The sequence below is a fragment of the Telopea speciosissima genome, chromosome 7 (assembly GCF_018873765.1).
Source record: "Telopea speciosissima isolate NSW1024214 ecotype Mountain lineage chromosome 7, Tspe_v1, whole genome shotgun sequence".
Classification (NCBI taxonomy): Eukaryota; Viridiplantae; Streptophyta; class Magnoliopsida; order Proteales; family Proteaceae; genus Telopea; species Telopea speciosissima.
The window spans coordinates 35,157,605-35,174,731 of NC_057922.1; the positions used below are offsets into that span (position 1 = coordinate 35,157,605).

The following is a 17,127-nucleotide window of genomic DNA, read 5'->3' on the forward strand; positions in this document are numbered from 1 at the left end:
AACACAAGAAATAATATCAATTGATTGATTCCTAGATTATAATAGATGACCTAAATCTCCTGCTTGGACTCTAGAGAATTCCATACTAGTATCTCCAAGTAACTCTGCTGATTTGATTCAGAGTGCTAAAGATAGTACGTTAGAAGGAAATAAGAGATCTTAGGAAGAAACTCTGAACCTCCCTTCCAATGGAACACTCTTCCACCATGACACTTCACCAGTTTAGGTACTCTTGGATAAATTTCAATGCCAAAGTGACTGATTTTAGGGCTTCAAGGTTAAATCCATTCTAATAAGGTATTGATTATAATAAGCCCAAAAAGGTCTAAAAATACAAGGTATGCATCTGACTTCTGACCCCATGATGTGAGCCCTGTTTCATTTATATGGGGATGAAACAGTACAGAAAACTTGTCATTGTGAAGTAGATATTGAAGCAATGTCATCTACCCAAAAATCCATAGAGAATTCTAGGGTGTATCTAAAACTCACAACAACCAGACATGAACTTGAATGGAATTCCAGATTAAGGGAGAACAATTGGAAAAAAAAATAAAATTACTGGTGCAGGTTGTTTAAACAATTTCCTATTTCAATGCAAAAAAAAATTATATTCCTGAATCCAGTTGCATTATTAGATGGTGGCATTGCAACTGAAAAATCTTTGGCTCAACCATTTCCTTTTTGCAGTGGACCATATTGAATCAGAGCATTCTTTCTTCAATCCTGACTCATCAGAAAGGAGAGAAACCCATAGATTGGAGGCCTATACATCTTCAATCAAAGCTACTGAGTATCATCGATCACCTTCAGAATGAAAGCTCACTTAAGTGTATAATTGAAATGAAAGATAGGTTTTTCCCCAAGTGACCAACTGATTGTTGGGAGTCGTTACTACAAGGATGCGACCATTTACACCTCTTAGATTGAATATCTTCCTCAATATACACCTCTCAGACTGTGAATATCTTCCTCACCTTCACTTTCCTGTCACAAATGGGACACATGCCAGCTTCCTCTACAATCCTGCAATGTTATTTTTGAATCAGTTGTCATTGATCCTCAACTAACTTTCATATGGAATAAGGAAAAGAGTACCATGTAGTGTAATCACCTTGTTCCACGTGTGAAACATGCTCCACAATGGCCACATGGAAGGAAGAAGCAGTCCCTTGGTGCATCAGAGCATATTTTACAAAGACAACGTGGATTATTGTTGTTTCCCCCATCTTTTAGGGATTTAGTATCAAGGGAACTTGCTGTAAGCCACTGTTCAAGATACTCCTCATCATGTGAGACAGATTCATAAGAAGAGCCCCAACTTGAAAGATCATCATCTTTCGGTGAAAGCAATGGGGCTCTATCAGATCCCGTATCGCCTGCTTGAAATCCAGTTCCATCTTTAGTAGTGGCATGGAACTTATTACAGATCTTTTAGGCCAATAGGATGAGTACACTCAGTCCATCTACATGCAAGAATAGTAAAATATATAGTTGTAGACTTGTAGTTATACTTTTCATAATCAAACAGAGATATAATGGATATAAGGGCCCACTCCACAGTTTGGGAGTTATGGGGATTGGAAACTTGTGCCTTGGATATGTAAAAGAACAGGAAATAGAGAGTATAAAGAAAATAAATGACTAGAGAAAATACCTGAGCCTTCAAAATATATGATCCATCTCGGTGCATATGACAGCTTGATATACCAGTTCTCATCGATACCCTAAAGCGACCAAAAGAAGTGCAAACATATCAATGAAAATATCTATCATAAGGATATGAAGGCAAGTGATCCCAGGAGTGCATTCTTAGTGCAACAAGATGGAAACTGTGAGATCTAAATCCGCAAATTACCCATCAAGAACTCATAAAGAATATTTACCCATGAAGAATATTTCAATAGTATTGGCAGAAATTTGTCTTGTGCAAACTGACTATTTAGAGCTCATTTGTAGATAACAATGAGTCCTCTGTATCATTTACCCATGAAGAATATTTCAATTAAAAGGGTGTAAGGTTTCCCATGCATCCAACACAAACCTACATTGGGTTGGAAAACAACATTTGATGGGTCATGTCAATGAGATCTCCTAGATGGAATCAACCTGACTTAATGTTCCTAGTCATCTGATCTGCCTACGGAGAGAAAAAAAATATATTGAGAACTCTCCACAAGAAATCAACAAATTGGATGGCTGGGTATATAAGATAATCTCATCACTGACAAATTCCGAAGTAGAAAATCACAGGTCATGGCATATTGAGAGGTAGGGCCACTGATCTTTTGGGCTGTCATTCCAAAAGATGGCTAAGTCATTCACAGGTCATGGCATATTGAGAGGTAGGGCCGGCCATTGATTCATGAAAGGCTTCAGAGTAGGCATGCATAGGCTTTATCACAAATCTGATTATCATATAATCAAGAATCTTTATTATACCAAATCCCAACCAGACAACCAAACCAATAAACCTAGGACAACCCCCCAAAACACTTCAATCAGGCTTGCTTGTGGAAGAGATAGACTGACTGATCACCTGATCCTACCTTCCCCTCCCCTCAAACATGGAGTGTGTAAACTTTGCATACCCAACTAGATAACTGTTTATAGCCCCTCAGTGTAACTTATCATGTTAACCAGTTTCACCCACCAAGATAAAACAAATGGCCTAACATTGACTCTTTTCTAGTTTTCTATCTATTTAAGTTATAATGAATATGCTTTGTACCATTTGGGACCTGCAGGCAGGACCTGAGGTTTGAGATTTCAAAACAATAGAAGACTCAAGCCCACTTAACAGAACAAAATGATTAAATATCTATGGCCCTAAAATGTGTATTAACAAAATAAAATTGGAAAAAACGAAAATGACTGTGCTACCTATTCTGGACCAGGAGAACTTAGAACAACAACAGTTGTCCCCAGAAGGTAAAGCTTCAAACTACAGAGACTACGACTGCAACTCGATTTGCTGAAACTTTCACTCTTGCGAGTTCCCTCTCTAGAGTCCTGTTCTCATCCTGACACATAAAACAGTGGCATCCACTAAAAGACTCCTCACGTTCCTGTTTGGTCTGGCTAAGCTTCTCAACCTCAGCAACCTTTTGACGATTAGTTTTATCAAGGATCTTGTTCTCTTCCTATATTAATGAAAACATTCAGATTGAATGAATGTCTGAGCTTCAAATTCGCCCTAACATCATTAATGAAATCATTTGGGACTTAATGAGCATCTCAATTTCAAAATCATACTAACCACAAAAAGGAGCTATTGGAGCCATGCTTGGCAGATCTCAATTTGCCTCTTTAAGTCCAAATTTTGATTTTAAGAACCTCCTCCACTGAGGCTAATTATAAATAAAATAAAAATAAGAGCTTTAAGTTTCAGAATCTCAGAAGGCCATGGAAAGTCCAAACTTCACGTTGTCCCCTGCATCATAGTAGCCTCCAGCCAAATCCACCTGAAATACAAGAAATGGGGGCGAGGGGGTTTGATTAAATCAATTAGTAACAGAAAATGAACATTAAAGGATGAAGAGAACATTAACTAGAGAAGCTTCAATTTGGTCTCCAATGAAAATTAAGCTGGAACTATTCCCAGAAAGAATCCAGAATTGAATCTTCTCGAAATGTATTTGCAGAAAACACAGAAGAAGAAGGGGTCAATTGGAAAACAGAGTATTTCAAGACAAAAAATTAAATAATAAATGCTTTACCTACAAACCCATTTGGATTATCAGCAATGGAACTGAAACAAGTTATAAGATGGAACGAGAACGTACCCCATTAATCTTCCCATCACGCAAACCACAATCACCTCTCCATGTAACTCCCTGGTCACTGGGAAGGTACCCAGACCTCTGAGCTTCAAAGAAGAGAATGCTTTTACTCAAAGCCTGACTATAATCATGCCCAGCAAGAGCACAAGGAAGCCAAACAAGTAGTACTTGCAGAAGCAGAGGAGCCATGGAAGTGAGTCTCAGAAACCTCCCAAAAAAAGAAAAAAAGGATTTGAACCTCAGAACTGAATATCTTACTCATCGAAGTGATTATATTAGTTGGAGGAACTGTACCTTGTGTTGCAAGGGACATCCCTTATACAACAATGAGTGCCTCCTTGGGCGTCCCAAACCATTTAAATCATCAACTACTTCATGAGTACACCATTCCCAACATAATAGCACAAGATAGAACTACCTGGCACCGACGTTTGTGTCCTTGCTGGTCATGATTGTATGCAAAGGAATACTTGAATAAATAAATAGTTCCAGAAATAAATGTGAGAATAGTGGTTAAACAAAGTGAAAAGTGTGTGAGGATGCTATTTATACCTCTTCAACTGCTTTATCTTTCAAAATATCAGTTGCTTTCAAGGCCTGGATTTCACCATGGGCAAGCCCCAGCTCCTGATCTTTTTTTGGGAATAGCATTTTGAGAGAATAATATAAATTTCTAGAAGAGATGATGAGAATAAAGTTCATAGTGAATAGAATTAATCTCGATTATGAAATACAGAAGATGACACAAGCCTTTACCTTTGAACTCAAAAAGTTCTCTTTTTTTGATAAATTTAATTGAAAAGGATAGAAACATCAAAAGGTACTCTATTTTTAACCACCTCCCATGATTTATTTTTTTCTTTTGCTTCATTACCAAATGAGTAAAGTTAGTACCCAGTAAATCATTTGAAGCCAATAATCCAACTAAATTTAGAAGTTAGACCGGCACTCTAAGTCCTAGATATCAACTTGCAGAACAGAACCAGAAGAAACTGAATAAAGCTGCGTTCAAAAGCAACTAGTACTCATAACACAACTGCAATATCAGAGTACATCTTGTCTCATCATCTCTAAACCCAAGAAAATCACGCATGTAATAAACAATTACATAATGTAAAAAATGAAAATTCATATATGCCTTGAAATGGATAGACATTGGAATAAGAAATTTTAATGTTAATCAAGCTGGGAGAATAATTTGTCTGTCATTGCCCCTGTGATTGCTCCTCTCCTATTCAGGTGTAAAGAAAAATCAGTAGTGTAAATAGTAGTTATGTAAAAGAATAATGAAACAATTATAATTGGATATAAACGGTTCCTATCTTATATTAGTTAGCCCTTTTCTTTTTTTTGGATGAGTATTAGTTAACAGTCTTAAACCAATTTAATGATTCATTCAGTTACCCCAAAACAAACAATTTCAAATCCTACTGAAGAATCTCTATAGTCATACCATTTACTTCACTAATTGTGGAGTGGTACAAGCATGGATCATCCTCCGCTATAGTAACCCCCGTTTGCAACACCAAACATTGAGTCAAATATAACAAAATATTTAGGTTATAAGTGGGGGAAGAAATTTGGCAAATAACTTTACAATTGATTGTGCGTATGATGGTTTAAAAGATATGCAATTAAAGCATACATTCTTACAAGTGAGCCGGTTGTGCCCAAGCTCCTTACAAATCGAACATTTGTTTTGTCTCCTATTATTTTCTTCCATAGGATGCTTCTCTCGGGACTGCTTAGGATGGCCAACTGTTGTAGTTCATAGGGGATTCTTAGGAGCGCCAATACAATCATTCTCATAACCAAGTCCTACAAACTGGCTAGACAGTGTGGAGTCTTGTGAAACATGTGTTACAATAGGAGGTGGCATAAGGGTAAGCTTTTGAAAAAGTTCTTTCAAACCAAGAATTGCACCATCACAATGCTCTCGTGACAAGCATGCAACACCCATAACTTTCTTAATGGCATCTTGCAAATCCCAGAAATAATGAGGAGCGATAGCACCCATCGTATGCTCATCCCTGTCGTCGTGAGCACTCATAATATTCCTAGCATCAATAGTCCAATGCTTTAGTATATACTTCGATGGAATCTCTTGGCAATCAAGCTTTTGGAGGATCTCTAAAATATACTTGCAACAAAGCCCCATGAATTCGTACATCTAATTCATCTTGGGCTTCATTTTATGTCACAACACATCTATGCTCATCTAGAACATTGACAGGGCCAACATAGAATTTTCGACTATCTCCATCAAAGGGTACTCATTCGCAGTCAAAAAAGAACTCTGGTAAAAGTAAAAAAATCTCAAATATTGTTCTTGTATAAACCTTTGAAGCCTGCAACTCAATTAGGCTCCCTGAAGTTAAGTTTGCGGTAGTAGTCAATGTCCTAAAATCCTTATCAACCTCTTTCTCACGTCGACGATCGACTGCCCTTTCATATTGCTTAACAAACCTCCAAAGTGGGGTGGATTGTTTGAAATAACCTCGGAAGTAATAGTTGAGGCCCTCACTACGCTGCGTAGAACTCATACCAGCAAAGAAGGTCCCTCGTAAATAGACTGGCACCCAATGTTCACATAAAGCATACATATTCTTCAACCATTTTTGTTCAGTCAATTGATATTTTTCCAACATATCCATCCAACATATCTCAAATTCTTCCAGAGTCTTTGTCCGATATAAACTATACCTATAATCCTTTTTGAAATCCTCATTTGCATTAAATAACTTCCCCAAGTGTTCTATTGTGTGTTTGCCAATATGCCAAGAACAAAATCGGTGTTTTGACTCTGAAAACACACGAGGGATTGATGCTATGATTTCCTTACCCATATCTGTGATTATTGCAAGTGGTGCTCTATCCCCCATTGCCCTTTTCCAGGCATTAAACAACCACTCAAACGATACATCTGTCTCATCAGATATCAGTCCACACGCAAATAGAATCGATTGACCATTGTGATTAACGCCAGTGAATGGACCAAATGGCCATTTATATCTATTTTTCTTATAGATTGTGTCAAAAACCACGACATCCCCAAACACTTCATATGTAGCCCTTGCCCTCCCATCGGCCCAAAATACTCGATTCAGCGTACCTTCGTCATCTGTGGATATTGAGTACACAAAATTGGGATCTTGTAATTAAGCACGATCAAAGTATTGTAGCGTGTGCTTACAATCTCGAACTAAGTACTTGCTACTCTTTCACTTCAAATAGTTCATAAATACTTGCTCCGACACACCTACATTAGCACAACCCCCTAATGTTTGTTGCACAACATCAAATATTGTTGAAGAACCAAACCCACAACTTAGTAAGTTATCAACCATTCCTTTCACACTATCAGTCATACTTTGATGTGAACGGAGACGAAATGCGCCTTTTTTAGACACAAGGTCATGGTTGTGCTACTTAACAAATCTATCAACAACCCAAACTCCATGTATGGCTCTAACTTGGAAAGAAGCAGGGCATCCAATTCTAACTTCATCATGTCGACTTTGTTCCTTAACTCCAACATTTTTGTCCACCTGCTTGTGACCCTCTCGTGAGCATACAAACTCCCTAGACAATATGACACCTTCTCCATCAAGTTCCATCCTTTTAGGTGAACGCTCTACCCGGGATTTTCGAACACTAAACCCTATTACCCTGGCATATTTGTTATTAAATTGATAGGCTGCCTCCTTATCTAGAAAATCTTGCCCAATATAAGGTAGTAAACTCTCATCAATTTCGTGGACACAAGATGGGTGTGTGGCTTGATGATCAATGGGAGCTTCTTTAAGAGATGAGCTTCCATTATTGTCCAAGTCCAATTCTAAACTATACATGTTTAATTCAGTAGCATTCACATATTCAAAACCATTGTCATCACCCCCCAAAGCAGAATTACTGTGTTTCCCAATGGGTACCAAATTCAAATGCTTCTCTATTAACTTCTGATTCTTCTATTATAGCTTCCTCAGCTTCCACTTCATTTACTTCCAATTCTAATGCTCTTTCAACATCTGTCATGCCAACATTCCCATACACATCCTCTGCTTAGATCAGATATCGCCATTACCAAAAAAAATGGAAAAAGAAACAAAAACTGTATTAAGCAATTAGGCATTAGAATAAATATGAAGTTAATATTGACTACCATATTTTACCTTATTCCATGTAAGGAATGGTATTGACTATTGATGTATCCATATTGAAAGATAAGATCAGAGATGCCTGCATTTACAACAATCAGTTGTATACAAGATTAAATGGTTTCAACTTTTGACCTTACAAAACAATAATCAAGCATCAAATAGTCCCACTTCCTAGAACATAGGCTTCGAGTGTCACAATAGAATATAATAACCCACAATTCAATTACAGACTCTAAGCAAAAGAAGAGGAATTTCAGAAAATTCAGGGAAGAAAAAACAAAGAAGGGAGTGATTTTCTAGACTTCTTCCGTATAAACAGACCAGAGCGTTAGGACATGGAGGGTGATAGCTTATCAAAACATCAACTATGCTCTACGAATATGGAGAAAAAAAAAAGAAACAAGATTAAACTTCTCAGCTTCAAGTGTCGCAAAGAAAACAATAATCCACAATTTGAATGTATACTTCAAGCCAAAAATAAAAATAGAAAGATTGGAAAGTGCTAGGGCGTGGAAAATGAAAGTTTAGCTAAACCATGAGAAAGCCCTAGGCACTATGAAAAAAAAATTAGCTTCTATGAAATGGTGATTTATATAGAGTGAGAAGATACTTCGAGAGTAGTCTCAAAGAAAACAACAACTCATGCTCCAAGGAAAAATAAATAAATAAATTCAGAGGTGCATTTGTTTGTAACCAAGAAGGTTACAAACAGATTTTGTAACCGGATTTTTTTGCCCATCAAATGATGACGTGGCATTAGGATAAGGGGACTATTACTGTAAATTTACAACTTAATCCAACCTCTCTTCTCCCTCTCCCTTCCGATCCGGCACTCCTCCCTCCCTCTCTTTGTATTTCCCTAACCCACACCCTTCTGTTTTCTCAAACCCACCTCCTCCTTCGACCTTTGGCCTGCCCCGGAACATGGGTAACATAGGGTAGGCAGTGAAGGGGGTTCATACTCCACACAAGAAACAACAAAAGTTGAATGCTTTCTTTGAAAATGATGCAGGGAAGGTTTTTCTAGTGTTGAAGTCACACCTAATCTAAAGAAGACCTAATCTAAAGAAGATTTAAGAAAGACATTGGCACATTTAATATGGACATTGGAAGGCTAAGAAGTATTAGATTTGATGATAAAGAATGGAAATGGATCCACAGGAGCACTTCCCAAACAAGAGCAGTGGGATGGCCCACATTATATCAATCTGAAAAAATAAAAGTTGGCTTTTATTGAGAATAGATCAGCAGTTTGTACATAAAACAGATAAATAAAACCAAAATAGGAAAGATTTTTTCTCCTTTTTGGGATAGTAATGCACCAAACCACAAACCTAAAAACAGGGAATACCTGTACAAATAAATTCCAAACCAACCAGCCAAAATAACCATAAAGAAATTAATAAGGAAAAGGGACAGAGAGAGAAAGAGAGGGAAAAAAACTGTTACATTTTCCATTTGAAAGCTTATGATCATATGAAAAAAAGAGTAAAACGCAGAAATCACTAATTGTCCCTAACAATTAACAAAGCAGTCACTACCATTAAGAAAACAAAAAACAAGAAAGCAATCACAAAACCAAATTGTTAGAAGACAAAGAAATCCTAAGAGAAGAGGTCAACATGGATGAGGATCATCCAATTTGAAATTTGATCAATGACATTACCGCCATTTGAGGGTCTCATTTCACATCTGTTCAAAGCCAAATCTTTGGTTTTCCACCAATAGTCAAAGAATTAATTGAAATCAATACATGGTGGTTGAGGCCCAATCAGAAAATGTTTCTGTCGATGGATCCTGAAGTGCGTAGCAACTCTAGCAACCAAATCGGAAGTACTGGCATCGAAGAAAAAGAATGCTAAGCCAGTAAAAGAGCCTTCTCAGTTAGTAGCTATTTCTCACATAATGTTACTAATGTCCTTGCCACTGCAAGTTTTGACCAGCAAGGATCGATGGAGGAGACTGAAACCCTCATTGAATGGGTTAAGTCAATGAATCAAATGGGGACCAAGCTCTGCAACTCCTTCCTATGAGGCGAGGAAGAAACATAGTGGGGAAATAATTGTGAGGGAATCTTTTAGGAATTTACACAAATCCACGATCCAGACTGGAAGAAGAAAGGGAGAAGAAAGGGAGAAGGAGAGGAAGACGAAGAAGGAGCCCTAAAATTACTAAGAAGCACCTTATCTAAAAAGAATGGGTAAGTGGTGTGTGTGTGCAAAAATAAATAAATAAATAATTCAGATAGATCAAAGATCAATAGGGAGTGGAAAACGATAGCTTACCTGTACCGTGAGAAAACTCCTAAGCAATGGATCCAAATAGCTTTCGTGTGATCGATTGAGAGTTGAGATCGAGATGAAAGAAATCGGAGTTTGAAGAAGAGAGAGTGTTCTGCGTAAAAGAGAATTTATTTGGAAAAGGGTGTTGCAGGCCAAAAGTATTTGAAAAAAAAGAGTTGCAGTTTTTTTTTTCTTCTAATCATTGTTGTTCCCTTTTTTTTTATTCATTGTTGATAAATACAAAGTCTTGCAGACGTATTTGAAAGAATAACCGAAAGGTAATCGTATAGGAGCAGTATCTATCATTACTTTATTCTTGGATGGTTCAGATTAAAACAATTCAATCTGACGGTTACTAAAAACTAGTGTAAAAGATTTTTCTTATACACGATCGTGCTTGAAAACCGTCCCTTTTACTTAATTTTTTATTATTAAATATTCAAATTTTCGTCTAGACGGATTTTTATCGGAGTATTTGGATTTTTTTCTGAACACCTCTAAACGAATACGTATGTAGAAAAATGAAGATAACTAATTCAGGTATTTGTACTCCATTTTATAAATTACATGGGGCGATGTAGAAGCCCAACTCAATTGACATATTTAAACGAAAGCGTTTAGGGTTTTCAAGGAAAACTTTCTCAAAAGTCCCTCCCTGCTCACCCGCGCGTTTCTCAACCCTAGTAAAGCTCCTCCTGCGTCTGGTTCGTCTTCTCTCGACATTAACTGTCTTTGGTTAATCTCTCAGTTTCTGTTACTCCTTTTAACAATTTAAGGTTTCTGTGGCATCAACGTGCTTGAAACTTCCAATTGATTATACCTGGTATGAATGTTCAAACCTTAATCATACAACAATGGCGTCTCTTTTTTGTGTTTACCGATGCGTACTGAATGATGGATGTGATGCAGGTTTCTCGATCTTCCTGTTTTGAGAATTCAAAGCATTTGTCAAGATGCAGAACGAGGAAGGCCAAAACATGGATCTTTACATCCCCAGGAAGTGGTGAATATACTCTCTATATTCTATCCTTCCGTACTTAATCTTAGAAACTTTCATTCCTGCTAAAATCTTTAAGTTTCAATCGGGCATGAATGTGTATGATGATTCGTTGCAATGTATGTGTTTTACAGTTCTGCTACTAATAGGCTGATCACTTCAAAGGACCACGCTTCTGTCCAGATTAATGTTGGGCATTTGAATGAGAATGGCGAATATACTGGCCAATTTAGTACCTTTGCACTTTGCGGTTTTGTCCGAGCTCAGGTTGTTGTTCTTGCTCATTTTACTGTTCTTTAATAACTGATGCTCTATTCCATTGCAACAGCCTGCACTTTATTGTTGGTGGCGCACTAGTCATTCTGTTTGCGGTCATTATTTTTATTTATTAGTATGTTGGAATATGAATTCCAACACTAATTATGCACTTTGCACTCCTGTAATGAAGGATTTAAATTATTGGTCTGATTCTTATAGAGAAGTGATGGTAATTTAATTGGGAAGGGAAGCATAGGTACCTCTGAGGGCAGGTATTTTAACCCCCTCCTATTCAATGTTGGTAGCTTGTAAGCAAGCAGAAGACTGTTCTAGAGAATTGAATGTCATTTAGTCGGGAAGAGACGCATAGGTATTTAATGTTGGTAGCTTTTAAGCAAGCAGAAGATTGTTCTAGAGAATTGAAGGTCATTTAGTCGGGAAGAGAAGCATAGGTACCTCTGAAGGTATTTTAATTCTCCTTGGTAGCTTATAAGAAATTGTAGGTTTTCTTATGATTTGGTTCCTTGGCTGTGACACTTACGTAAGAAGGGCTCTAGATGATTGCTAAGTAGCAGCTCTATGCAGTTATATTTAATTGTTTTTCAAATTCAGCGCCATTTTCTTGGGATAGAAAAACCTGGAAGTTAACTAGCAATGTGGTGTTTCATGTGAAATCTTCTCTTGGTATACTCTTTTCTAAAGTCTAAACAAGGGCAGTTGCCTCGACATGAAAGGAAAATTGGCAACAGAAATTGATATTCATTTAAAAAGGAAGGGCCAATGTCTAGCAAGTTGAATTTTCTGATGTTGTTGAATTGACCCCTACTAGTGACCGTGTGATCATTAGCAGCCTCTGAACAACAGCCATTTGTCAGTACTGCCTAAGGGCAACTGAGATGGTTGTCACATACTTCGGTTCTGTGTTTTTTCTTTCAAAATGTCTGGCAGGTCTTCCTTTCTTCTTTAGGTTTAGCTGAAGGTTCGGTTAAGTTTCATGATGCTGTTGCATGATTCGCTCTTTTTTTTTGGGGTGGGGGGGGGGGGAAGTAGAACTCCTATGACAACTATCATTCCTTGCATTTTCCTTTGGGAAGTGGAGAAGTTCTTTCCGTATGAGTTTAGCCATAGTTATCAAGGCGGCAAGGCGACCACGGCGTTTGAGGGCCTTCTTAAGCGCCTTGGCGATAGGGCGGCCGCAAGGCGTTCTAGTGTTCTTTTTTTTATATAACCATTTTATTTGGCACAAATAGCATATTAAAAATTATATAATTCTACTTCTTTGCCAAATAAATATTAAAGAGTCAAACCAATGCAAGATATTCATCCAAAAAAACAAATTAACAAACTAAATTCATCATATTATCATAGCAATATAGCATATAAATATGAAAATTAATTGCATAAATGACCAAGAGATGCCCCAAGAACCCATTTTCTTTATTTCGTTCAATCATCCACAGTGTGAGGAAATTAAAGAGGATATTGCCAATAGAATTAGGAAGGGCCGAAGGGATGGATGAAGCAACAAGGTGCTTCTGGTGATTGAAGGAATAAATATACAAGTCAGGTGTAGGAGCACCTTATCTTTTCAAAGAAAAATTATGGGCAACGAAACAGCAGATTCAGAACAGATATGGGCAACGAAACAGCAGATTCAGTACCTTATCTTTAATCATTAACAAAATAGACCAGAAGAAAGGGAGTACGAAGAACTGAAATCAAAAGAGAAGAACTGAAATAAAAAAAAAAAAAAAATCAAAACGCTTACTGACTTACAGCAGTGCTGGCCAGAATTTGTCGCCGGAGTAAAGGAAGACAGCTGGTTTCCGCTGCAAAAGGAAGAAATAGAAAGATGTGGTTGGAAGAAAAGGGTTTGGACTTTGGATATTAGAAGAATAAGAAAAAAAAAGAATGCATAAGTGCACAAAATTACAATACTTACCGGTGGGGGCAGGGGATGTCGCTGGAAACCCGTGGGGGTGGAGATGGAGAATGAGATGTCGGAAATGAAGGGCACGGATTTTAGAAACCTTGATGGACTGAGGACTGAGAGGGAAGTGATGAAGTCTCAACTCTCAAGTTGCCGCTGCAAGCCTGCAACTCCGGCAAGTCGCCGTTGCCGCTGCTTCTTTTCTCTGGATATTGAGAATGAGATATTGAGATGTCGCAACTCGGAAATAAAGGGGTTGAAGGACTGAGGACTAAGAGAGAACTCAGGGAAGCCTCGAAGGAAGTCTCAAGGTCGCCGCTGCAAGTTGCCGTTGCAAGTCGCCGTTGCCGCTGCTGCTGCTTCTTCTCTTTCGTTTTTTTTGTTCTTTCGATTTGGAATGTGAAGGAATTCGATTTGATAAGTTACTTTTTAGGTTTAGTTTTTTTATTTATTTTAAGTTTTAATTCTTTACTTATGATTCCTTGCTTCTCAGAGCATGGAACTAAAAATACACCCCCAATGAGATATTTCCAATTAGAATATCTTATTAAAACATAAAAAAAATTAAAAAACAAAAGTAAACCAAAAAAAAGGGTCTAAGGTGACTGCCCAGAAGAAAAGGCATCCCAAGGCGCTTAAGGCGACGCCTTGGTGTCCAAGGCGCTCGCCTTTCTGTTACTGACTAAAGCGTCCAACCGCCTAGACCCTCTAAAACCGCCTGGATGCCATGGCGACGCCTTGATAACTATGAGTTTAGCTGAAGCTTACGAAGAATTTATGATGCTGTTGAATGATTGGGAACCTCAATTGTTGGGGGAAGAACCTTCTTTATTTGTATATTTAATTGAACTTAGTGTGTTTTTTAATCAGAGGTAATTTAAATTTTGTACCTTGGTAGTTGATAACTTGATATTGGAGGTTTTCCGTTACTATATCGAGCTCTGAACCTTGCTTTTTGCCGAAGTACTGGTGCAAGTTACGGACTCATGTTTTGTCCTGATGATTGGGTGCAATGTTCCTGTAGCCTGCCTTGCATGCCAAAGCCCTTAGAAGTTTGGTCTGGGAATTTTGAAAAATATTTACTGAATTGTGCTTTCCACATTTTTTTCTGGCTTTTGGTGGGTAATGTTAAGCTGAATTCTCTGCCTGGAGGGTAATGTTGGATACATCTTATGCACTGATGAAGTCAGACAAAGTTTTTAACGTCCTATTGTTTGGAGATCTTAGCAATTTGGTGACTAATTCTTTCTTATTTTAAAGGATTTTGCATTTGATCCTTTTTTTTTTTTTTTAGCATTATTTGGCTAATAATGGGTGGATCAACATCTGGGTTGGTTTCACTGCTGTATTTACTACCCAGAGTCTTGTGCTAAGGCACTAATGTGACTTTTTTATGTGAATGGGGTAAATCTCTGGATATTTGACTCTTTGGTAATCCTTAACAGTCACTGTGGAATCTTTCCTGGTTACTAGTTGAGTGAATTATCAATGACCTTAAAATAGTAAGCGAAGTTTCCAAGAATAATATTTTAGTAGATCAAGGTTGTTGATTTCATTGAAGAGGAGGTATAAAAGTTTGTGAAATTTAGGGCATAAGGGATGCCCACGTCTTGTTATGTAGTTTAATTGGTTGTCTATGATATTATTTGAAGATTAAAGTTGAGAAAAGTTAATATTTAGGTGATTAGAATTTCACATGAAGGCTAACGGGCTTCTCTGTTGACTGAAATACAAATTCACCATGTCGTTTATGTTCTCTACGGATGGCTATTTGATGAAGTTAGCATTTCTATCACTGTACATCTTTTATGGGTTGCCTCAGGGCTCTTGGGACTAAATCTAGTTGAATATCACTTTAGCTTCAATATTAAAAATTATAACCATCAGCAAACACTGTGTGGAGTTAATTTTCAATTGGATATTTCAATTTTCAAGGATGAGTTGCTTGACTGGAGATGTGGCAGCCTTGTCAGAATGACTTTTCCACTTCAGTTTCGTGTGTTAGGATGCACTTTGGTGCCCAGCTCAGTTTGTTGTGAGGGTTGGGTTGAATATCTATGTCTGGCCCGGTCATGTTGGGAGTTTTGGTTCTTGGATCTTGTCGAGGTTTTGAGACTTCAATGGTTCTAGGGTTATCTGTTGCATGGTTTGAGTGCTATGAACTGATACCATGAATTTACTAGGATTGTCTGTAAACCTTGTATACTTGTCCTCCATCTTATGGTTTTTTTTCAGTCTCTGAGATAGTTTTTGCCTTTTTGTTTCCTAATTTCAGTGTGTGATTTTATAGTTGCTTTGATTTTGGGTGTTTTGATTTAGCATCTTGTTTTGGTTCAAGGAAATGCATCTATTAATAATAGTGGTTGTTTATTTTGCAGGGAGATGCTGACAGTGCACTTGATCGTCTCTGGCAGAAGAAGAGGGTTGAGGTGCGACAACATTAAAAGAGATGATTATTTTTCAGGTTGGCTCTGCCATAGAGCCGAGCCTGCTTGAGGTGGAATAGGAACCATTTTTGCGATGACTCAAAATCCTTTTTTTTTTTATTTATTTATCACTTTGTGATGACTTGTCTTGGTCCTACTTTTTCTGTTCAAAGATAGGGATACGGATGCTGAGATAGTACTTCCATCATTGTGCTTTATCTATGAGATTCGATTTGAGTTCAAAATTTCTTAGAATTGGAAGTGTGCCAGGCCTTTCTGTTAATTCATTTCCACTAATTGGTTGAAGCTGAAACTTGACCAGTTTGACATGGTTATGGATCATCTATCAAATGGTGATGGAGCTGCCTTTGAATATCCCATCTGCCTAATGGCAAGTTAGTGACAATGATAGAATGTCACCTACCTTTTGTTGTAAAAAATAGAAGGTGTGTAAATCCAGTTCCTAATTGGCTCTTAGCCTCTTGAGGCCAACTGTTCTTAATTGGTAGTGGCGACACGTTAAAACTTTCTCCTAAAAAACCATGGGGGGTTTTTAACTAGTGATGTTGGAAAACCTTACTGGTGTGGGAAACCTTAGCTCTTATCATGCTACCATGAATTCCATATTTATGTTCTTCAAAACACTAACATGCAAATAAGATATGAATGAAAGAGGAAATCTCCATTCTTTTCTAACACATTCAAATAAATCCAAAACTCTAGGGATGATGTTAGCCAACCCCTGCTCTTCTTCTAAAACCCTAATAAAGAAAAATTAAGTGGAATAAAATGAAATGCCAAATTTCCATTAAAAAAAGATGAAATGCAGAGAGAGAGAGAGAATATATGCAACGGAGGGATGATAAGATACCGATACTTTGAACCCTAGTGTGGCCCATAGTATTGAATGGTGTGATACCACAATCCTTAACCAAGAAATGAGATATCTCAGTATGTGGCCAATTCCATTTACTTGCCAAGAAATGTAGGCAATCAAATCTGATCCCTATCGGCCAATTCCACCTACTTGAGCCTGTTTTTTTAAACATTGGCACCACTGACGTCCATTATTATGAAGAGTCAACCTATTTTGGTGGAGCTTAAGCTCTATTTTGTGTAATGATTTCTTTCCACGTCTTTTCTTTTCTTTTCCTTCCTTAAAAAAAGCCTTGCTAAAACAATCATTTTTCTGATCTTATTGGCTAAAATTTTGACATGTTGAGAGAGAGAGAGTTCTACCCAAAACAAAAAGAGAGACAGAAAAACATTTTTCCTAGTTTTCCATGGCATCA

General features: G+C 37.5%; 5 protein-coding genes across 5 annotated transcripts; 1 reads left to right on the plus strand and 4 right to left on the minus strand.

Moving 5' to 3' along the window:
* Positions 1-450: 450 nt before the first annotated feature.
* Positions 451-1,434, minus strand: LOC122670084 (E3 ubiquitin-protein ligase APD2-like; the record flags this gene model as incomplete). The annotated part of the gene is made up of 2 exons (XM_043867047.1): positions 451-1,026; positions 1,115-1,434. Coding segments are annotated over 2 exons (393 nt in total), but the record flags the coding sequence as incomplete, so codon positions are not given.
* A 1,961-nt stretch (positions 1,435-3,395) lies between these two features.
* On the minus strand, positions 3,396-4,004 carry LOC122670082 (endoglucanase 6-like). The gene is made up of 2 exons (XM_043867045.1): positions 3,786-4,004; positions 3,396-3,464 (listed from the first exon to the last, which is right to left on the minus strand). Exons 1-2 carry the CDS (start codon positions 3,969-3,971, stop codon positions 3,396-3,398), a joined length of 255 nt encoding a protein of 84 aa, XP_043722980.1. The 5' UTR covers positions 3,972-4,004.
* A 2,051-nt stretch (positions 4,005-6,055) lies between these two features.
* Positions 6,056-6,664, minus strand: LOC122668495 (protein FAR1-RELATED SEQUENCE 5-like). The gene has a single exon (XM_043865053.1). It carries the CDS (start codon positions 6,662-6,664, stop codon positions 6,056-6,058), a length of 609 nt encoding a protein of 202 aa, XP_043720988.1.
* A 543-nt stretch (positions 6,665-7,207) lies between these two features.
* On the minus strand, positions 7,208-7,817 carry LOC122668496 (protein FAR1-RELATED SEQUENCE 5-like). The gene is made up of 2 exons (XM_043865054.1): positions 7,696-7,817; positions 7,208-7,625 (listed from the first exon to the last, which is right to left on the minus strand). The coding sequence occupies exons 1-2, from the start codon at positions 7,815-7,817 to the stop codon at positions 7,208-7,210; spliced, it is 540 nt and encodes a 179-aa protein (XP_043720989.1).
* Positions 7,818-10,887: 3,070 nt separating this feature from the next.
* On the plus strand, positions 10,888-15,939 carry LOC122670083 (40S ribosomal protein S21-2-like). The gene is made up of 4 exons (XM_043867046.1): positions 10,888-10,928; positions 11,134-11,227; positions 11,356-11,488; positions 15,788-15,939. Exons 2-4 carry the CDS (start codon positions 11,178-11,180, stop codon positions 15,851-15,853), a joined length of 249 nt encoding a protein of 82 aa, XP_043722981.1. The 5' UTR covers positions 10,888-10,928; positions 11,134-11,177; the 3' UTR covers positions 15,854-15,939.
* Positions 15,940-17,127: the final 1,188 nt, after the last annotated feature.

Coding starts and splice junctions, on each gene's coding strand:
- LOC122668496 (XM_043865054.1), bottom strand. CDS start 7,817: ATGACAGATGTTGAAAGAGCATTAGAATTGGAAGTAAATGAAGTGGAA. Junction 7,626..7,695: donor GGTACCCATTGGGAAACACA/GTAATTCTGCTT, acceptor AAACATGTATAG/TTTAGAATTGGACTTGGACA.
- LOC122668495 (XM_043865053.1), bottom strand. CDS start 6,664: ATGGGGGATAGAGCACCACTTGCAATAATCACAGATATGGGTAAGGAA.
- LOC122670082 (XM_043867045.1), bottom strand. CDS start 3,971: ATGGCTCCTCTGCTTCTGCAAGTACTACTTGTTTGGCTTCCTTGTGCT. Junction 3,465..3,785: donor GTGATGGGAAGATTAATGGG/GTACGTTCTCGT, acceptor CTTGTATTTCAG/GTGGATTTGGCTGGAGGCTA.
- LOC122670083 (XM_043867046.1), top strand. CDS start 11,178: ATGCAGAACGAGGAAGGCCAAAACATGGATCTTTACATCCCCAGGAAG. Junction 11,228..11,355: donor CTTTACATCCCCAGGAAGTG/GTGAATATACTC, acceptor TGTGTTTTACAG/TTCTGCTACTAATAGGCTGA. Junction 11,489..15,787: donor GCGGTTTTGTCCGAGCTCAG/GTTGTTGTTCTT, acceptor TTTATTTTGCAG/GGAGATGCTGACAGTGCACT.